Source organism: Pteropus medius, unplaced genomic scaffold, assembly GCF_902729225.1.
Source record: "Pteropus medius unplaced genomic scaffold, Ma_sr-lr_union100, whole genome shotgun sequence".
NCBI classification, from domain to species: Eukaryota; Metazoa; Chordata; class Mammalia; order Chiroptera; family Pteropodidae; genus Pteropus; species Pteropus medius.
In genome coordinates, this window is record NW_024348533.1 from 6682543 (window position 1) to 6703959 (window position 21417).

At 57.7% G+C, this 21417-nt stretch overlaps 1 protein-coding gene across 1 annotated transcript in view; it reads left to right on the forward strand.

The window, feature by feature from the left end:
- Window positions 1-21417, forward strand: part of OBSCN (obscurin, cytoskeletal calmodulin and titin-interacting RhoGEF) — a 146681-nt gene that overhangs the window by 65124 nt on the left and 60140 nt on the right. Inside the window, exons 22-45 of the mRNA XM_039880334.1 lie at window positions 129-398; window positions 1265-1531; window positions 1884-2150; window positions 2369-2481; window positions 2595-2748; window positions 2921-3082; window positions 3157-3261; window positions 3951-4217; window positions 4482-4751; window positions 4880-5146; window positions 5235-5501; window positions 5591-5857; window positions 6676-6948; window positions 7619-7885; window positions 8127-8393; window positions 9838-10110; window positions 10506-10772; window positions 11685-11951; window positions 12047-12310; window positions 12627-12893; window positions 16393-16656; window positions 17786-18049; window positions 19535-19798; window positions 20928-21191. Coding sequence (XP_039736268.1) covers window positions 129-398; window positions 1265-1531; window positions 1884-2150; window positions 2369-2481; window positions 2595-2748; window positions 2921-3082; window positions 3157-3261; window positions 3951-4217; window positions 4482-4751; window positions 4880-5146; window positions 5235-5501; window positions 5591-5857; window positions 6676-6948; window positions 7619-7885; window positions 8127-8393; window positions 9838-10110; window positions 10506-10772; window positions 11685-11951; window positions 12047-12310; window positions 12627-12893; window positions 16393-16656; window positions 17786-18049; window positions 19535-19798; window positions 20928-21191 — 5877 coding nt within the window. The remainder of the gene's footprint in view (window positions 1-128; window positions 399-1264; window positions 1532-1883; window positions 2151-2368; window positions 2482-2594; window positions 2749-2920; window positions 3083-3156; window positions 3262-3950; window positions 4218-4481; window positions 4752-4879; window positions 5147-5234; window positions 5502-5590; window positions 5858-6675; window positions 6949-7618; window positions 7886-8126; window positions 8394-9837; window positions 10111-10505; window positions 10773-11684; window positions 11952-12046; window positions 12311-12626; window positions 12894-16392; window positions 16657-17785; window positions 18050-19534; window positions 19799-20927; window positions 21192-21417) is intronic.

The window sequence follows — 21417 nt, forward strand, 5'->3', positions numbered from 1 at the left end:
GGGGCGCTAGTGCTGTGGCGCGGAGGTGGGTGATCCCGGCGCGGCGGCTTCCCGGAGGAGGTGTCCTTTGCACTGTCTGCAGGCCTCGCCCCTCCTGCCCACCTCTCAAGCAGAGCTCTTGTCCGCAGTACCCCGCGAGGTCAAGTTCACGTCGGGGCTGAGCGCCGTGGTTGCGGAGGAGGGCCGAGAGGCCACCTTCCAGTGCGTGGTGACCCCCAGCGACGCAGCAATCACGTGGTTCCGGGATGGCGTCCAGCTGCAGCCCAGCGAGAAGTTTCTCATGTCGCAGAGCGGAGCCAGTCATAGCCTGACTATCTTGAGCCTGGTCTTGGAGGACGCTGGCCTGATCACCGCGGAGGCTGAGGGCGTCACATCCGTGGCTACCCTCCGAGTGCGAGGTGCGTCTGTGGGGCGTCAGCGAGTTTGGGTGTCTCCCTGGTGGGCTGGCATCTGGCTGCTCGCTGGTGTCCAGGTCGTCTGGCTGACCTCAGGAGACACGGGGTTTTCTGGCTGCTAAAAGGAGACGGGTGGGACTGAGAGGCCAAATATCTGCCCTGAAGGGGAGAAAGTAAACTGCACTGCAGCCCTGGTCTAGGAGTGGATGTAGCTTCCTGGAGGAGGCGCCTCTCGCTAAGCCCTGTGGATGGAGAGGTGGGAGGGAGCAGAGTTGGCAGACAGGGTAAGCAGAGGCAGGAGGTGGGCATGCCCTTAGCTCTCCGAAGCCAGATTGTGTCGGGGAGAGCCAGGACTTCACCCAAGGGTAAGTGGGAACCATCACAGGTTCTTGAGTAAGGGATTAATGTGGGCAGATTCACCTTCTGGGGAGGTCATGGCACAACTGGGACTGAGAGGTCCAGCACGTTTCTCTTAGTGTGGGCGCTCCCAGGGCCTCGATGGAGCTGAGACACTGATGCAATGGATTTGAGGACTCAGAGTCTGCCTGTCTTATCAGCTCTGTGTCTCAAGGTGGCTGATCAGGGGCCATATTTAGGAGGTTGGCAGGCAGGGTTGTTCAAAGCAGGGGAGCAGGAAAGGAGAAGGGGCTGTGGAAATTGAAGTCCCCTGAGCCTCGGTTCCCTCCCATAAAATTGTACTTATGCAGGTATACAGCTGGGTCCTGAGTGTGAACAAGGCCTTGCTCAGCTTGGAGTCAGAATGTGGTGGGGGCTACTCTGCTGCCTCGGGTGGAAGGGGACGGACAGGGGTCCTCTGTGCTGGATGTTCCGAGTAGCAGTGGCTGTGTCTGCCCTTTCCCCGACTCCAGAGGCTCCCATCCTATTTAAGAAGAAGTTGGAACCGCAGACTGTGGAGGAGTGGGGTTCAGTGACCTTGGAGGTAGAGCTGACGAGGCCCTGGCCGGAGGTTAAGTGGACACGAAATGCTGTGGCACTGGCCCCTGGGGAGAATGTGGCAATCTATGCAGAAGGCTCGAGTCACCGCTTGGTCCTCCGCAGTGTGGGTTTCTCAGACCGTGGCTTCTATGGCTGTGAGACTCCAGATGACAAAACACAGGCCAAGCTTACCGTGGAAAGTGAGCTGCGGGGTGGCTGGGCCTGGTTGGCGCTCAGGAGTGGGGAGAGAGAGAGGGGAGTGGGTCTCCCACTGGGAACCTTGCCCTGGGAAGGTGTTTGAAAGGAAGGGAGGGGGTGGAGCTCCACCTGGAAGCTTGGGGTAGGGGCTGGGTGGCAGGATGGGAGAAGGGAAGGATGGGGCAGGGCGGGCCTCCCATGGAGGGCAGTTCTCCTGCGGGTGGGAGTGGGCCTCACCCTCCAGGGTACCATGTTGACCACTGAGGCCCCCTGGAGAGGTGAGGGTGGAGCTGGCCTGAAGGCCAAAGTCTTGGTGCAGTGGCTCACCTGTCCTGTTCTGCATTTCCCCTACAGTGCGCCAGGTCCGGCTCGTGAGGGGCCTGCAGGCGGTAGAGGCACAGGAGCAGGGCTCAGCCACCATGGAGGTGGAGCTGTCGCACACAGACGTGGAGGGCAGCTGGACACGGGATGGCCTGCGGCTCCAGCCAGGGCCCACATGCCAACTGGCTGTGCTTGGCCCCACCCACACTCTTACGCTGTCCAAGCTGCAGCCACAAGACAGCGGCCTCATTGCCTTCAAGGCTGAGGGCGTGCACACGTCCGCTCGGCTAGTGGTTACAGGTGTGTGGGGGGACGGAGGGGTGGGACCCACTCAAGAGAGCGCCTGCCCCTCTCCCAGGATGGCCCAGGGATGTGGCAGAAACAGGAAAGTGGAATCTTGGGAGAAGGGAGCACTTGTTCCTAGAACTGAGCTGAGTAATATGGTACAACTCAGGCTTCGCCCCCACCCGGAGGGCACCTCCAGGACCGACCTGTCACTTCCTCCTCTACCTCCCTAGAGCTGCCTGTGAGATTCAGCCGGCTGCTGCAAGATGTGGTGGCCACGGAGAAGGACAAAGTGACCCTGGAGTGTGAACTGTCACGCCCCAATGTGGACGTGCGCTGGCTGAAGGTGCCTCCGTCCCTGGACCCTTATGCTCCCTCTTGACCCTCACCGTGGGTGGGTAGGAGTGGGACCCATGTGTGTGCAGCCCCATCGCCTGACCCAGCCTCATGCCCCCACAGGATGGCGTGGAGCTGCAGGTGGGCAAGACAGTGGGCATGGTGACCCAGGGCTCCTGCCGGAGTCTCATCATTTACCGATGTGCGCTTGAGGATCAGGGTGTGTATGTATGTGACGCCCAGGATGCTCAGACCTCGGCCTCCCTGAAGGTGCAAGGTGAGAGCTGGGTTGAGTGGAGGGTCAGGGCTGGGTGCAAGGACTTCCTGCCTCCTGCATCTCCCAGCGAGGTGCTCGGACCTCTGGCCATGCCCTTCAACAAGTTGAGATTGGAGAAGGAGAGGGCAGTTCTTTGAGTCAGATTGTGGCAGGGCTTCTCTTGCTGTCCCAGGCCGCAACGTCCAGATTGTGAGGCCCCTGGAGGACGTGGAGGTGATGGAGAAGGAGGGCGCCACCTTCTCTTGTGAGGTCTCACACGAAGAGGTGCCCGCCCAGTGGTTCCGGGAGGGCAGTAAGCTTCGGCCCAGTGACAATGTGCGCATCCGCCAGGAAGGTATGACAATGACAGCAGGCGGCTGAGGAAGGGTCTTCCCTGCTCTCCCAGTGCTGAGTAGCCTGTGTTCCCAGGAAGGACATATACGCTCATCTTCCGGAGGGTCCTGGTGGAAGAAGCAGGAGAAATCCGATTTGTAGCTGAAAATGCAGAATCACGAGCCCAGCTCCGAGTGAGAGGTGAGAAGGCACTCAGGAGAGGGTGCAGGCTGGACAGCATGGGAGAACATGCACGTGTGCTGCGTTAGCTGTCCAGCCACAAGCCTGGGTGCCACGCTCCTTCCTGAGACAAGACAGGGGTAACCTAGGAGGAAGGAAAGGGGGTTTTGCCTTCCCCGCAGAAAGACAGGGGTCAGGGGATGCAGTTCATCTTTGTTTAAAACGGAGGTACCACTGAATTCTTCCTCTGCTGACTGCAGCAGGTACTGGAGAGAAGGGGTGTGAGGCCCTGGCAACAGGTGGGCGCAGCCTTACCTGGTGAACTTGATGACAGGAGAGTGACAAGGGGAGGAGTGGGGATGAGGGAGGGAGGGTCTGCTGACAGGAGGGCGCACTGTGCCAAGGCCTTGATGTGCAGGTTTGGATGGGGAACTGTACGGGGGTGGCACAAAGTGGGGGTAAGGAGGTGAAGGTGTGCAGGGTACGGACAGGGCCTGGGTGTCGGGGGCGGGGTGAGGGCATGTGGGGCAAGGGCAGGTGTGCGGGTGTGCCTACCTTCTTCATTGTCAATTGTGCCCTAAGAGTCCCAGCCCTGAAGGCAACACCTGGCCCAGCCCCCGCTGGTTAGAGGCTACATAGGCAGAGCACCCACGCCTAGGGTGTTTGGAAGGCTGAGCCTGCGCCCTGACCCCTCCCCACCACACCCACAGAGCTGCCTGTGTCCATCCTGCGCCCTCTGCGAGACAAGATCGCCATGGAGAAGCACCGAGGCATACTAGAGTGCCAGATGTCGCGGGCCAGCGCCCAGGTGCGGTGGTTCAAGGGTGGCATGGAACTACGGCCTGGGCCCAAGTACGAGATGGTCAGCGATGGCCTTTACCGCAAACTGGTCATCAATGACGTGCAGCCAGAGGATGAAGACACTTATACCTGTGATGCGGGCAACGTGAAGACCAGTGCCCAGTTCTTTGTAGAAGGTGTGGGCATGCCCTCGAGCATGTGTCCCCTGTGCCTAGGGAGGGGCTATATCTTCTATAATTGGTCCTGACAATTCCTGGCTGCCGGATCCGAAAAGAGCCTGACTTGGAAGCGTTGGGGCACTTGGGGTATGGCGGTGGGAGTGGGGAGAATGTGAGCACTGTGTGGGAGGATTTGTTCCCAGGAAGGAACAAGGAGCCTGGGGAAGGGGCCGCCTGTGGTCCTCCCGTGAGATCTCACGGTGACCAGCCCCTTGCCCACAGAGCAATCCATCACCATCGTAAGGGGCCTGCAGGATGTGACAGTGATGGAGCCTGCCCCTGCTTGGTTTGAGTGCGAGACCTCCATCCCGTCGGTTCGGCCGCCCAAGTGGCTGCTGGGGAAGACGGTGCTGCAGGCGGGGGCGAACGTAGGCGTGGAGCAGGAGGGCACGGTGCACAGGCTGATGCTGCGGCGCACCTGTTCAACCATGACCGGGCCGGTGCATTTCACCATTGGCAAGTCGCGCTCCACAGCGCATCTGGTCGTCTCAGGTGAGCATGCACGGCCAGAGGGCGGGGTGGGTGGAGGGACTCCGGCAGACCCCCGCAGGACCCAGTAGCCCTGGTTTTCGGGGCTTAGCGGCCCGACCTGCATCGCTATGCTCTCCCCTTCTGCACAGACATTCCTGTCGTGCTCACGCGGCCGCTGGAGCCCAAGGCAGGGCGCGAGCTGCAGTCGGTGGTCCTGTCCTGTGACTTCAAGCCGTCCCCCAAGGCTGTGCAGTGGTACAAGGAGGACAAGCCTCTGGTGCCGTCTGACAAGTTCAAAATGAGTCTGGAGGGCCACATGGCGGAGCTGCGCGTCCTGAGGCTCACGCCCGCCGACGCTGGCGTCTACCGGTGCCAGGCTGGCAGCGCCCAGAGCAGTGCCGAGGTCACCGTGGAAGGTGCGGGGGAGGGGGTTCAGAGCCATCGGGAGGGTCCTGGGGGAGGTGGCAGTAGCATGGGCTAAGCTGCTCGTTGTGCTCCTGGCAGCGCGGGAGGTGACGGTGACGCAGCCGCTGCAGGATGCAGAGGCTGTGGAGGAGAGCCGCGTCTGCTTCTCGTGCGAGCTGTCCCACGAGGACGAGGAGGTGGAGTGGTCGCTCAACGGGACACTCCTCTACAACGACAGCTTCCATGAGATTACCCACGAGGGTCGCCGGCACACCCTTGTGCTGAAGCGGGTCCAGCGGGCAGACACCGGCACCATTTGCGCCTCTTCCCTCAAGGTGTCAGCCTCGGCTCGCCTTGAGGTCAGAGGTGAGGAATCTCTGTGGCTCCTCCCAGAAAGAGTCCCCGCGGGCAGAGGTGGCAGCTCCCTTGCTCACCCGCCTATGCCTTGCCCACAGCAAAGCCGGTGGTGTTTCTGAAGGCTCTGGACGATGTGTCCGCGGAGGAGCGGGGCACTCTGGCCCTGCAGTGTGAGGTCTCCGACCCCCAGGCCTGTGTGGTATGGCGCAAGGACGGCGTAGAGCTGGGCCCCAGCGACAAGTACAACTTCCTGCACACGGCGGGCACACGCGGGTTAGTGGTGCATGACCTGAGTCGGGACGACGCTGGCCTGTACACCTGCCATCTGGGCACCGAGGAGACCCGTGCGCGCGTCAATGTGCACGGTGTGTGGGGGCGCGGCCCAGGCGCTGGGGGCGGGGACGCGGGACGCTGGGGGCGGGGCACCTCCCCTGGATCCCGCCAACCCGGGCTGGTTTGCTGAGCCTTGAGAAGTCAGGCAAGCTCCGGGAGTATGGGTTTGACTTGATCTCATGGATGCCCAGGTAGGTGCAAGCAGGTGGGTGAGGACGTTGGGCAACCAGCGAAGCGTGGGGGACTAGACTGGGCCCTGCCTGATAGAGGCCTACCGGTGCTTGATTTCAGACAGGGACCAGAGACATTTACTCTGTACCAGGGGATGTGTGTGGGCAGGTATGAGGCTAGTCATCAGAGTCTCCAGGAGATGGGGAGTGGAAGAGGCCCAGGTATCAGGCGGGTGTATGTGGGGGGGAATTGTGGGGTTGGGGGAGGGTTCCCAGGAAGGGTTCCCAGGCCACAGGCACAGCCTGGGTGTGGTTCCCCAACTGGGTGGTCACGAGGCCTCCCCGTGTGCCACCGTCTTGGCTCAGCTTTATAGTCTTGGATCCCTGATGTCTGGTGGGATTTGACATGACACAGGAAAGAGGGGGAGGGCGGCGCAGTGAGTTTGACCCAGAGCTAGATGGCATGTTCTCTAGCAGCACCTATCCTTTCTCTTCTGGAGCACGTAAGCTGGTAGAAGACCAAAGGGGTATTTGTTGAGGGGCAGCAGGCCTGCTGGGACTGGGGCTGGGGAGGGAGAGTATCTGGGTCTCGGGATCCCTATGGGGCTGGATGGCACTGGCCTCGAGGGACAGGTGTCTGGGGCCTAGCCAATGTGACAGCTGTCTCCTGTGGTCCACAGACCTGCATGTGGGCATCACCAAGAGGCTGAAGACAGTGGAGGTGCTGGAGGGTGAGGGCTGCAGCTTCGAGTGCGTCCTATCCCACGAGGACACCGGTGATACAGCCACGTGGATGGTCAATGGGAAGATGGTGGGCAGCTCAGGCCGCTTCCGGGCCACGCGCCAGGGCCGCAAGTACACCCTGACTGTGCAAGAGGTGGTGCTGGCTGATGCCGGGGAGGTGGTCTTCTCCATGCGGGGCCTCACCTCCAAGGCCTCCCTTGTCGTCAGAGGTGGGCACCAGGCACCTGGGCAAATGGGGTATCTCTGTAGGCTGAGCCTGGGCCCTCCCCAGGCAGTCTGCAATCGTGCCTTGGGCTGGGCCGCCCGCCATGGTGTGCTTCCAGGGACTGTTTCCCTTAGCCAATTGTGGGGGCCCAGAGGTTCCTGACAGGATTCTGGTCATCCGGGGCTCAGTCTCTAGGGCAAGGATCTGCTCTCTGGGCAGAAGCAGGTTTTCGGTCTCCCATCCGTGGTCCAGCTGCCATGGGAGCTGTAGGACACGTGGTCACCGAACCAGGGAAGTCACCCTGGGCATTTCTGAGCTTGTGCTCCCAGCATAAATAATGGTGTAGATCAATGACGTTTGGTTCACAGTTGGCACCAGCCATGCCCACACTTTGAGTCACAGGCTCTGAATGATGCCGAGAGCGTCTTGTGGTCTCATATCTCTTTCTTGAAGGCCTCTTGCTTATCGCAGTGGGAGCTCCCATCATTCCAGGACTCTGAGGCTCTTGGGTCTGAGGTCCCAGCATTTCGGGCTGTAGGTCTGTGGCCTTGGCCTCAGCCTCAGACTCTGACTCTGACTCAGACTCTGAAGGTTTCTGAGTGCCTGCCTTGCCCTCACCCCTGGTGTGGCTGTGGCTGTCGCCATGCTTCACAGGCCACCTCTGCTTCTTTCAGAGAGGCCGGTGGATATTATGAAGCCTCTGGAGGACCAGAGAGCCACTTTAGGCGAAGATGCAGTACTGAGCTGTGAGCTGTCACGGGCGGGCACTCTGGTGCGCTGGCTGAAGGATGGGAAGGCCATTCGCAAGAGTCAGAAGTACGACCTTCTCAGCGAGGGCACACGGGCCATGCTGGTCATCCATGCGGCCTCGCTCAAGGATTCCGGCGAGTACACGTGTGAGACAGAGGTTTCCAAGAGCACAGCCAGCCTCCATGTGGAAGGTAACCTCACAAGGGACTCTGGGACAGCCCCCATGGCCTCTCTTCCTTAGTGTGGGATGGGGCCACCCCTTCGGGGTCTCTGCTTTGCTGTCTCAGGCAGAAAGTGAGGGGCTCAGAGGGAAGAGGCTCAGTTAGGTCCTTGATGTTGCGTGGGCAGGCTGGGAGCAAAACTGCCTGTGTCCCAAAGAGTTGTGTAGAGTCTGTAGGCCTCACCCCCATCCCTTCTCTCCTCCTCCCCCAGAACAGGCAAACCGGTTCACAGAAGAGCTAGCCGACCTGCAAGTGGAGGAGAAGGGCACGGCTGTGTTTACCTGCAAGACGGAGCGCCCCGTGGCCATGGTGACCTGGCGCAAGGGCCTCTCAGAGCTGTGTGCTTCGAGGAAGCATGCGCCCAGCCAGGAGGGTGTGACGTTGAGGCTCACCATCAGTGCCCTGGAGAAGGCGGACAGTGACACCTATACCTGCGACATTGGCCAGGCGAGGTCCCAGGCGCGGCTCCTGGTACAAGGTAAGGCCGGCACATTGCACGGGTTTCATGGCTCATGGTGTGGCTGGTACAAGCCCTGTTCAAAGCAGACTTGGAGACCCTAGACAAGCCTAGCTGCAGTTTCCCCATCTCTGGGAGGAGGTTGCCCTGGGTTGTCTCATCTCTGGGGCCCTCCCAGCTGGATCTTGTGTGAATGAGTCTGTGGTCCTCATTTATTACTGCATTCATGTTTCCCGAGCTCTGTCTCCATGCCGGCATGTGCTCAGACCCATGTGTGAGCTCTGCGTGTATCTACACATGGATGTACCTCTTTTGCCCATGGCGGTCTCCAGGTTTGAGTAGTAGTGTGTACCTGGTATGCAGGGTGAGGGTCATCATCATCTCCATCTCACAGATAAGGAAACTGGGGCTTTACATGGGGCCATTGGGTATGTTGGCATCTGGGCAGGGTTGAGCCAGGCCCTCCTGACCCCAGGGCCAGCATCCAGCGTGGAGTCAAGGTTTCCTTGTAACTCTTACCTGCAGACAGACCCCCCCTGGGTTACAAGGAAACCTTGCTCTGGTTTTCTCTCTTCTTTCCAATGTAATCTGGTGAGTCCAGTGAGTTCAGTGACAGCATTAGTTAGCACGGTAGATACTTCATTTGCTTATAAGGTGGGTACTCACACTTAATCAAAAAGTCAGTTAATGCTGTATCACGTGGTAACAAAATAGACTCTTTACAAAACTTAAAGTACTCACACACGTTCCCATCTGGCAGTGTGGCCAACGCCTTTTCTCTGTGTGTGTCAGTCCTTGAATCAGAATTTCTCGTCTCTGACCAGTTGCGTCCTGACATACCGTCTGCGCTTTCCGGTGCCTGGTGCCTACGGTCCAGAGCCCAATGCTCGATGGTCAGGGTTTGGTGCCCTGCATCTGGTGTCTAGCATTTGGTGTCTAGTGTCTGGCAGCTTCAAGGCACCCGTGAATGGGGAGGAATCTGATGCATATCCATCTCCACGATTATGGTTATTTTCTAAGCATCCGCAGGCCTAAGTTGGCAGCAAAAAAAAAAAAAAAAATTCCCGGCAATACACATTGTCAGACTTTCAAAACATTGGATTTAAAATTTGAAATAACCACACAAGTTTTTCACATTGTGATTTCTTCTGTTAACACGAGGTTTGTTTATGTTACAAGACTCTGGGGACAGATGCACTTACATGGACAGATTGGGGCACATAGCTCGTGGAGAGGCCATCGTGGGTCATTGCATGTTCTACAGAAGGACTGAGGGGGCTGGGGCTCGGCCATGGACCTAAAACAAACACTTTTGGTCAGTTCAGCTCCGACCTCCATTTCCTGGGTTTTGTCATCCTGAACCTGTTAGAGTCACCAGCTCGCTCTGGCCGTGAGCCCACCCCAGCTCTGGGGGAGCATCCCATTTCCCTCCTTGGGGTCCTGACCTGCCTGCCCTGCCCTCCAGGTCAAAGAATACTCATCTTGGAGGACCTGGGGGATGCTGAGGTGCAGGAGGGCTCCTCAGCCACCTTCAGCTGCCGAGTGTCTCCTGCTGACTACGGGCCTGTCCACTGGTTCCTGGACAAGACACCCCTGTACGCGAACGAGTTCAATGAGATCGAGGCCCAGCCAGGTGGCTACCATGTGCTCACCCTGCGGCAGCTCGCACTCAAGGACTCGGGCACTGTCCACTTTGAAGCGGGCAACCAGCGGTCCTCAGCCACCCTGCGGGTCACAGGTGGGCTGCATGCCTAGTGCTGTGACTAGGGCCGGTCCATGTGGCCGAGGGTGCAGTGTAGTCCTGGGGCTCACGGAGAAGATGCCATGGGCTGGGACTTGGATCCCAGAGTGGGCTTCGGAGGCTGGGCGTGGCTGCTGCAGGATGAATCGTTGCATGTGGTTTGCAGAGGGGATCCCACAGTCAGCAATACATGGGCCTGGCCACACAGCCGTAATGTGGGGAGCTACAAAGAGCATGACCTGCTCCCCCCACCCCGGCTGCCCTGTCTTTGTCCCCATCCTGAGGTGAGCAGACAGGCACTCAACATGGGGTGTCAGCTGGGCTACAGCGATACCTGGAGCTTTTCCTGGCAGAAGCACCCAAATGCCCTGTACTTCCCTCTCTGTCCCTAGAGAAGCCAAGTGTCTTCTCCCTGGAGCTCACAGATACCATGGTCACAGAGGGGGAGGATCTGACCCTGGTCTGTGAGACCACTGCCCCGGACAGCCCTGTGTACTGGACCAAGGATGGGAAAGCTCTGCGGCCGTCGGCCCGGTGCCAACTGAGCCATGAGGGCTGCCGGGCCCAGCTGGTCATCATTGGCACCACCCCGCAGGATGGCGGGCGCTACAAGTGTGAGGCAGGGGGTTCCTGGAGCAGCTCCATCGTCAGGGTCCATGGTGAGCCCCCAGGCAGGGCCAGGCAGCCTCTAGCCATGGCTTTCATCTTCATCGGGGCAGGGGAGGCCCCGGACTCCATCCAGCTCCCTCTCTTTCTGTCTGTGCCCTATCGGTGTGTGTGGGAGTCTTTGTCCCCTTCTATCCATCTCTGTCTCCGCAGCTCATCCCTCTCCTCCATTTCCTGGGTGCTCCTGCCCATCTCCTTGTCTCTGCTGCTGGTAGAGCTGCTCACCCTCTGTCGATCCCCTCTCTGGCAGTCTCTTTCTTACTCCATTCCTGACTTTGTCTTGTATTCCAATATCTCTGTGTCTCCCTCCTCCTGGCTTGGCTCATTTCCATCTGCTCTGGCTGCATAACAAATGCCACAGATGGGGCAGCTCAAACAACAGACATTTATTCCTCTGAATCCTGGAGGCTGGATGTCCAGGGTCCAGGTGCAGGCATGGCTGGTCTCCTGAAGCCTCCTCTCTCCCTGGTGTGTGAATGGCCATCTCCTCCCTGTGTCCTCACATGGTCATCCTCTGGATTATGTGTCCTGATTGCCTCTTCTTATAAGACCATCAGTCATATGGGATGAGGACACATTCTAGGGACCTCGTATCACCTTAATAACTTCTTTAAAATCCCATCTCCAAATATAGCCCCATCTGAGGTCCTGGAATTGGGCTCCAAATGTGAACATGTGGGGGACACAATGCAGCCAATGACACCCTGGCCTTCCTTTTTTGTATTTGTTTGGCTCCCCCTCCCGGAGGTGCATATGTCTCAGGAACATGGTCACTAGCCCTCAAGGTAGAAGGGGTGAGGTAGGCCTGCCTGCACTGCATGCTGGTGCCTCCACCCCTCCTCAACTCTAGGGGTGCCCCGGGAGGATGCAGGGGCAAGGACGAGCTGCTCCTGTGCCTCCTGCAGCGCGGCCAGTACGGTTCCGGGAGGGGCTGAAGGACATGGAGGTGCTGGAGGGTGGTGCTGCCACTCTGCGCTGTGTGCTGTCATCTGTGGTCACGCCTGTGGAGTGGCGCTGCGGGGATGAGCTTCTGCAGCCAGGAGGCAAGTACAGCATGCGGCAGGAGGGCGCCAGGCTGGAGCTGGTGGTTCGGGACTTGCGGCCACAGGACAGCGGGCAGTATACCTGCTGCTATGGGGACCAGATGACCTCAGCCATGCTCACCGTGAAGGGTAAGAGTGCGCCGCCTGCCTGCCCGGCCCCTCGTGTCCCTTCCCCTTGTGCATGAGAAGATGAGGACGATGTTCTCATCCCTGACCCTCCACAGTACTGCCTGCTGAGTTCATAGGAAGAATGAGAAGCAAAGAGGCCATGGAAGGGGCCACGGTGACCCTGCGCTGTGAGCTCAGCAAGGCCTCCCCCGTGGAGTGGAGGAAGGGGCCCGAGACCCTTAGAGCTGGGGACAGAGTCAGCCTGAGGCAGGACGGGGCCGTGTGTGAGCTGGAGATCCGGGGCCTGGCCGTGGCGGATGCTGGGGAGTACTCGTGCGTGTGCGGGCAGGAGAGGACGTCGGCCACGCTGACTGTCCGGGGTAAGGACCATGTGTGGCCAACAGAACTGTGTTTTGATGTCCAGTTATTGACTTAATGACACCTGTCCGCACTAATTCCACATTCTCTCCTGTCTCAGTATCATCCTCTTCCCGTAATTCCATGGAATCCCTTTACCCTTCTAGATGTTGTCAGACATGAGAAACCAGCATCTGAGCCACTTCTCACTACTTGTACCACTGCTGGTTTTGTCATGTTGTCCTGTTGGAGTCTTTGTCATGTCCTCTGTCTTGTCATGTTCCATCTCCAACTTTCTTCACAGAATTTTATGTTTTGTGTCTATCTGACTGTCCACAGCCCTGTCTGCTGAGTTCATAGGAAGATTAAGAAGCAAAGAGGCTATGGAAGGGGCCACAGCCACACTGTGCTGTGAGCTGAACAAGGTGGCTCCCGTGGAGTGGAGGAAGGGGCCTGAGACCCTCAGAGCTGGGGACAGAATCAGCCTGAGGCAGGACGGGACCCTGTGTGAGCTGGAGATCCAGGGCCTGGATGTGGCGGACGCTGGGGAGTACTCGTGTGTATGCGGGCAGGAGAGGACATCGGCCACACTGACCGTCAAGAAGGGTAAAGACTGCATGTGGCCACGTGGAGCCCTGGCTCCGTGTCTGAGGGCTTGAGCATGACCCCTCACTATGCCCCTCTGTGTAGGTATTTCCGTCTCTGTCTGTGTCTCTTGCTTTCCTATGGCTGTCAGCACCTGGCTGCGTGAGGCCTCCTCAAATAAAGAGCCGAGAGCGAGGGCCTTCCTCACCGGGTCACCTCTGGGGGAGAGGAGCAGGGCAGCCACACAACACAAATGGTGGAATGCAGTCCTCTTGAGGGGGCCGTGCCTAAAAGGATTAGGAAGTAGATCTGAGTGTGGCTCTTGAGGCAGGGATATCAGGGTATGATCGAGGGAGGGAGCCAAACCTATGTGACTGGTCATGAGATGACCATGTAGGTGGACTGTGTCCATGTCTGGGTATCACGGGAGGTGAGGTAGGTGTAGGAGGTGAGGTGGAAGTGAAATGAGTGTGGGCTGAGATGGAGTGAGGTAGGTGTGGAGGGTGAGGTGGAGGTGAGGTGGGTGTGGAAGGCGAGGTGGAGGTGAGGGACAGGGAGCGGTGAGTTGAGGAGCATAGCCCTAGTAAGGAAGGGATGGTGGACATACACTCGTGGTGGGGTTCTGTGTCTCATGTCTGTGGTGGGTGGTTTGGTGGTATCCACTCTGTGTTGTGTATATGGCAGGTCTCAGCTACAGCAGCAAAGGGACACTGGTCTGTGGCCTATGGTCTTGGGTAGATTTGGCCTGACTGCTCAGGCTGAGGGTGGCGTAGGGGCTTGCTTAGCTGGAGCAGATGGGTTGGCCCCCAGCTTAGGGACTGGACAGACCACATCTAATGTAGGGAGATGACAGCCAGATGAATTGTGGGCACCCTTGCAGGGGGCAGGTGGGCGTCCCCTTGCATCTGAGCAGTCCGTGTGGGGCAGGTGTCCTGCCTGATGTCACTGGGGCCCCACCTTCAGAAGGTGCCTGTGTTGCCAGCTTGGTATTTGCAGCCTGTTCCTTTCTTCAAGCTGCAAGTTCCTTGTCCAATAGTCTGTTTGTTGGTCTGACTTTTCCCAGGCCTGAATCCAAATCCACGAATGTCCTGAGGCCTGTGAAGGCCATGGGAGGTACCCCATCCATGCTACACTGTGAGCTGAGTAAGGCTCCCCGACAGAGTGGTGGAAGGAACCTGAGACTCTCAGAGTTGGGAAATCAGGATGGGGACTGGCCACAGCGAGATGTGGCTGGTGGCCTGGTGACAGGTCAGGTCCCCGTGGAGGGGATCTGGGTCCTTGAGGGCCCTCGTAAGGCCTTGGTCACTTCCTGAAAGGGAAGCAGATGGACAGAGGCCAAATGAATCCCCCTCTGTATACTGGGAAAGTCCCAGGAGCAACATCAGTAAAGGCACAGGGGCTGGGGTGTCTCAGAAGGAGCAGAGGGAAGGACACCTCGGTGTGTAGTGGCTTCACGTCCTGGGCCCTGGCCAGATCCACTCACACAACAAGGTAGATAGTGAAGAAGAGAATTCTGGAGGCCAGAATCACTTGTCATGTGCACAAATGTATAGACCTTTGGGGAGAGGCTATCACCACAACTCCTTGAGTTGCATGGACAGAGTATAGAGTCCCCAGCACAAAGGCACTGGGCTCTCATACTGGTCAGCCTGCCAGGAAACCAAAGGAGCATGGGCTCAGAGGGCTGTCACTCAGCCAACAGCCAAGAAGCCAGGACCTAAGATGACTAGGTGCAGGCAGCCCGAGAGAGCTGCTTCTAGAAGTGTGTGGATCCCAAAGACAGCTGTACCGGGGTGACACGCCAGGAGGAGGGTGGCTTCTGCCCCCTCCCAGGTGGGGTGTTCCTTGCTCTGGTCTGTCCAGGTCAGTTTTGCTTAGTTCCTGGCTCTGGCCTTAGGAGCTGCAGGAGGTTATAAGAAGTGAGTGCTGGTGCAAACTTGTGGGAGAGATTTAGGCAGCTGTTTTCATGTCTCCTTTCCCCAGCCATAACTGTTGGGGTCACAAATTGCCAAGAAAGAAGAGGCCATGGCCACGGTGTCGTGAGCTGAACAGCCTGGCATGTAGGGTGAGGGAAAGGGCCTGGACCCTCGAATCTGCTGTCAGATACGATCTGAGGCAGGTAGGGTCACAGAAGATTCCCAGATATCTCTGTCTGTATGTCCATTGAAACTGTGGCCATTCCCCTGTGTCTGTCCTGGTCAGAGGTCCTCACTGAGGGTCCCAGCATCTTCGTCTCCTCACTGGCCTTGATCAAGATGGCGCCACTCCCCACCATTGTGTCCGTGCTTTATTCCTCGTTTGCTCTCAGGTGTGATTCATTGTCAAGAGTCCATGTCCAGCCCTCACTGCCAAATTCTTCAGACTGTCTGATGTTCTCTGGGTCCTTTTGACCCCCAGCCCTGCCTGCCAAGTTCACTAAGGGCCTGAGGAATGAGGAGGCCACAGAAGGAGCCACAACCTCGCTGCGTTGTGAGCTGAGCAAGGTGGTCCCCGTGAAGTGGAGGAAGGGGCCCGAGACCCTCAGAGCTGAGGACAGAGTCAGCCTGAGGCAGGACGGGGCAGTGTGTAAGCTAGAGATCCGGGGCCTGGCCATGGCAGATGCCAGGGAGTATTCGTAGTAACAACCACATGTGGCCACATGGACCAGTGGCTTGGTGTTGGCACATTGTCACTGTTTTAGTACCTTCTCATTGGTAACATTTGTGGGTTTGTGGCATCCACTGAGGTCCTTGAGTATCTCTGGGCTCCATCTCTCCAGTGAGCTGTTTCGATGTTTGTGTCCACGTCTTTGTGTCCTCCTTTTCTCTCACTTTATTGGCCTCCATCACCATCTGTGCATTCATTCACTACTTCATGTCATGGCCCTTAGCAGTTTGTGTGGTCCTTGTGGGTGTCCTTGACCTCATCATGAAGTCCCCCAGACTGTTTGATGTTGTCTGGGGCCTTCTGACAAGTTCACAAAGGGCCTGAGGAATGCGGAGGCCACGGAAGGGGCCACAACTATGCGGCTCTATGAGCTGAGCAAGGCGGCCCCTGTGGAGTGGAGGAAGGGGCCTGAGACCCTCAGAGCTGGGGAAAGAGTCAGCCTGAGGCAAGACGTGTGTGAGCTGGAGATCTGGGGCCTGGCTGTGGCGGACGCCAGGGAGTACTTGTGTGGGTGTGGGCAGGAGAGACTGTCGACCACGCTGACCGTCAGGGGTAATGATCACATGTGGCCATGTGGACAAGTGGCTTGGTGTCAGCACATTGTCCTTGAGTCACCACCTTCTCTCATAGGATTCAGTGGGCATCTCTGTCTGTCCCACGAGATACCACGATCTCTCCTGGATCTTGTCTTCCCTCCAGGAAATGTCCCGACGTTCGTGTCCAGTACTTTGTGTCAGTCTCTCTCGTCCCATTTGCCTCTCTCACCAATGTGTATTTGTTCACGAGTTCATGCCGTGGTCCTCGTAGGTGTCCTTGTCCTGGACACAGAGTCCCCCAACAGTCTGATGTTCTCCGTCACTCTGATCCTTCCCAGCCCTGCCTGCCAAGTTCACAAAAGGCCTGAGGAATGAGGAGGCCACGGAAGGGGCCACAACCATGCTGCGCTGTGAGCTGAGCAAGGCGGCCCCTGTGGAGTGGAGGAAGGGGCCCGAGACCCTCAGAGCTGGGGACAGGGTCAGCCTGAGGCAGGACGGGGCCGTGTGTGAGCTGGAGATCCGGGGCCTGGCCGTGGCGGATGCTGGGGAGTACTCGTGCGTGTGCGGGCAGGAGAGGACGTCGGCCACGCTGACCGTCAGGGGTAATGATCATGTGTGGCCAGGCAGAGCTGTGTTTTGGTGTCCAGTTATTGACTTCATGAAAATTGCTGCAATAATTCCGCATTCTCTCTCGTCTCAGTGTCACCCTCTTCCCATAATTTCTCAGAGCCCCTTACACCTTCCCGGGCTGCTGTGCAAACAAGGAGAAACCTGCATCTTAGCCACTTCTCGCTCCTCACGTAACCACTGTTTTGTCTTGTCCTGTAAGTCTGTATCACATTCGTCCTGGCAGGACCTACCCCAAAGCTCTCCACAGAATCCGATATTCCACGTGTTTTTCCAACTTTCCCTCCCCTGTCCACCAGTTTCATACAAAGCCGGAGGCCTGAGGAGTCCATGAAAGTGGCCACAGCCACACTATTCACTGGCTTGGCTGAGGAAAGCCACGGTCTACAGCGTGCACTAGGTTCACTCAGCGTGTAGCTCATGTCTGCATGAGTTTCTATCCTCTCTGTGCTCTTCACTCTCTGTCTCATCTGTGCGCCTAGATGTGTGACTGTGTCTGTGTCTTTCTGACCCCACAGCCTTGCCCGCCAAGTTCACAAAGGGTCTGAGGAAGGAAGAGGCCACAGAAGGGGCCACAGTGACCCTTCACTGTGAGCTGAGCAAGGCGGCCCCCGTGGAGTGGAGGAAGGGGCCCGAGACCCTCAGAGCTGGGGACAGGGTCAGCCTGAGGCAGGACGGGGCCGTGTGTGAGCTGGAGATCCGGGGCCTGGCCGTGGCGGATGCTGGGGAGTACTCGTGTGTGTGCGGGCAGGAGAGGACGTCGGCCACGCTGACCGTCAGGGGTAATGATCACATGTGGCCATGTGGACAAATGGTTTGGTGTCAGCACGTTGTCACTGTGTCACCACCTTCTCTCATAGGATTCAGTGGGCATCTCTGTCTGTCCCACGAGATACCACGATCTCTCCTGAATCTTGTCTTCCCTCCAGCAAATGTCCCGATGTTCGTGTCCAGTACTTTGTGTCAGTCTCTCTCGTCCCATTTGCCTCTCTCACCACTGTGCATTTGTTTACGAGTTCATGCTGTGGTCCTGGTAGGTGTCCTTGTCCTGGACACAGAGTCCCCCAACAGTCTGATGTTCTCTGTCACTCTGATCCTTCCCAGCCCTGCCTGCCAAGTTCACAAAAGGCCTGAGGAATGAGGAGGCCACGGAAGGGGCCACAACCATGCTGCGCTGTGAGCTGAGCAAGGCGGCCCCCGTGGAGTGGAGGAAGGGGCCCGAGACCCTCAGAGCTGGGGACAGGGTCAGCCTGAGGCAGGACGGGGCCGTGTGTGAGCTGGAGATCCGGGGCCTGGCCGTGGCGGATGCTGGGGAGTACTCGTGCGTGTGCGGGCAGGAGAGGACGTCGGCCACACTGACCGTCAGGGGTAATGATCACGTCTGGCTATGTGGACCAGTGGACCATATTGTTGTGTTATCATCACTTTCTGCCCTGTAAACTCATGGCTGTCTGTATATCTCCAGCTGGGTCCCAAGCATCTCCCGGCTCCATCGCTCCATCCACATGTCCTGATGTTTGTGTCCAGTCTGTTATCTCCTTTCCTTTAATTCCATTTGTCCATGTCACCATATGTGAATTCATTCTTATTTACACCACAGCCCTTACCTGTTTATATGGTCCTTTTGGGTATTTGTGTCCTAGAGACAGAGTCCCCAGACAGTCTGAAGTTCTCTGCTGACCCTCCCGGCCCTGCCTGCCAAATTCACAAAGAGTCTGTGGAGGGAAGAAGCCACAGAAGGCGCCATAGGCACTGGGCTGTGAGCTGAACAAGGCAGCCTCATGGAGTGGAGGAAGGGGTCCCAGACCCTCAGAGCTGGGGATAGAGTCAGCCTGAGGCAGGATGGGGCTGTGTGGGAGCTGGAGATCTAGGGCCTGGCCGTGGTGGACACTGGGGAATTCTTGTGTGTATGTGGGTAGGAGAGGGCGTTGGCCATGTTGACTGTCAGGGGTAAAGACCCTTATAGCCATATGGAGTGTCATTTCGTGGCTGCCCATTATCTCTCTACTGTGTTTCTTTTTCTTTTGATCTTCATCATCTTGTTCCATCTTCCATAATTCTTTCATGGTCCTTATCACATTTCCTGGCTGCTCTGTGGCAAATGAACAGGTTAAAACAAAGTGAAGCCACTATTCCCGGTGTATATTAGCCAAACCAGCACATGGTCTGTGTTTACTTGGGTTTTGTGTTTTCTCTGTGCTGTTCACGCCCTGTCTCATCTGTGTGCTCAGATATGTGATTGTGTCTGTGTCTTTCTGACGCCCCAGCCCTGCCTGCCAAGTTCACTAAGGGCCTGAGGAATGAGGAGGCCATGGAAGGGGTGACGGCTGTGCTGCACTGTGAGCTGAGCAAGGCAGCCCCTGTGGAGTGGAGGAAGGGGCCCGAGACCCTCAGAGCTGGAGACAGGGTCAGCCTGAGGCAGAACGGGGCCCTGTGTGAGCTGGAGATCCGGGGCCTGGCCGTGGCGGATGCTGGGGAGTACTCGTGTGTGTGCGGGCAGGAGAGGACGTCGGCCACTCTGACCGTCAGGGGTAATGATCACATGTGGCCATGTGGACAAATGGTTTGGTGTCAGCACGTTGTCACTGTGTCACCACCTTCTCTCATAGGATTCAGTGGGCATCTCTGTCTGTCCCACGAGATACCACGATCTCTCCTGAATCTTGTCTTCCCTCCAGCAAATGTCCCGATGTTCGTGTCCAGTACTTTGTGTCAGTCTCTCTCGTCCCATTTGCCTCTCTCACCACTGTGCATTTGTTTACGAGTTCATGCTGTGGTCCTGGTAGGTGTCCTTGTCCTGGACACAGAGTCCCCCAACAGTCTGATGTTCTCTGTCACTCTGATCCTTCCCAGCCCTGCCTGCCAAGTTCACAAAAGGCCTGAGGAATGAGGAGGCCACGGAAGGGGCCACAACCATGCTGCGCTGTGAGCTGAGCAAGGCGGCCCCTGTGGAGTGGAGGAAGGGGCCTGAGACCCTCAGAGCTGGGGACAGGGTCAGCCTGAGGCAGGACGGGGCCGTGTGTGAGCTGGAGATCCGGGGCCTGGCCGTGGCGGATGCTGGGGAGTACTCGTGCGTGTGCGGGCAGGAGAGGACGTCGGCCACGCTGACCGTCAGGGGTAATGATCATGTGTGGCCAGGCAGAGCTGTGTTTTGGTGTCCAGTTATTGACTTCATGAAAATTGCTGCAATAATTCCGCATTCTCTCTCGTCTCAGTGTCACCCTCTTCCCATAATTTCTCAGAGCCCCTTACACCTTCCCGGGCTGCTGTGCAAACAAGGAGAAACCTGCATCTTAGCCACTTCTCGCTCCTCACGTAACCACTGTTTTGTCTTGTCCTGTAAGTCTGTATCACATTCGTCCTGTCAGGACCTACCCCAAAGCTCTCCACAGAATCCGATATTCCACGTGTTTTTCCAACTTTCCCTCCCCTGTCCACCAGTTTCATACAAAGCCGGAGGCCTGAGGAGTCCATGAAAGTGGCCACAGCCACATTATTCACTGGCTTGGCTGAAGAAAGCCACAGTCTACAGCGTGCACTAGGTTCACTCAGCGTGTAGCTCATGTCTGCATGAGTTTCTATCCTCTCTGTGCTCTTCACTCTCTGTCTCATCTGTGCGCCTAGATGTGTGACTGTGTCTGTGTCTTTCTGACCCCACAGCCTTGCCCGCCAAGTTCACAAAGGGTCTGAGGAAGGAAGAGGCCACAGAAGGGGCCACAGTGACCCTTCACTGTGAGCTGAGCAAGGCGGCCCCCGTGGAGTGGAAGAAGGGGCCCGAGACCCTCAGAGCTGGGGACAGAATCAGCCTGAGGCAGGACGGGGCCGTGTGTGAGCTGGAGATCCGGGGCCTGGCCGTGGCGGATGCTGGGGAGTACTCGTGTGTGTGCGGGCAGGAGAGGACATCGGCCACGCTGACCGTCAGGGGTAATGATCACATGTGGCCATGTGGACAAATGGTTTGGTGTCAGCACGTTGTCACTGTGTCACCACCTTCTCTCATAGGATTCAGTGGGCATCTCTGTCTGTCCCACGAGATACCACGATCTCTCCTGGATCTTGTCTTCCCTCCAGCAAATGTCCCAATGTTCGTGTCCAGTACTTTGTGTCAGTCTCTCTCGTCCCATTTGCCTCTCTCACCAATGTGTATTTGTTCACGAGTTCATGCCGTGGTCCTCGTAGGTGTCCTTGTCCTGGACACAGAGTCCCCCAACAGTCTGATGTTCTCCGTCACTCTGATCCTTCCCAGCCCTGCCTGCCAAGTTCACAAAAGGCCTGAGGAATGAGGAGGCCACGGAAGGGGCCACAACCATGCTGCGCTGTGAGCTGAGCAAGGCGGCCCCTGTGGAGTGGAGGAAGGGGCCTGAGACCCTCAGAGCTGGGGACAGGGTCAGCCTGAGGCAGGACGGGGCCGTGTGTGAGCTGGAGATCCGGGGCCTGGCCGTGGCGGATGCTGGGGAGTACTCGTGCGTGTGCGGGCAGGAGAGGACGTCGGCCACGCTGACCGTCAGGGGTAATGATCACATGTGGCCATGTGGACAAGTGGCTTGGTGTCAGCACGTTGTCACTGTGTCACCACCTTCTCTCATAGGATTCAGTGGGCATCTGTGTCTGTCCCACGAGATACCACGATCTCTCCTGGATCTTGTCTTCCCTCCAGCAAATGTCCCGATGTTCGTGTCCAGTACTTTGTGTCAGTCTCTCTCGTCCCATTTGCCTCTCTCACCAATGTGTATTTG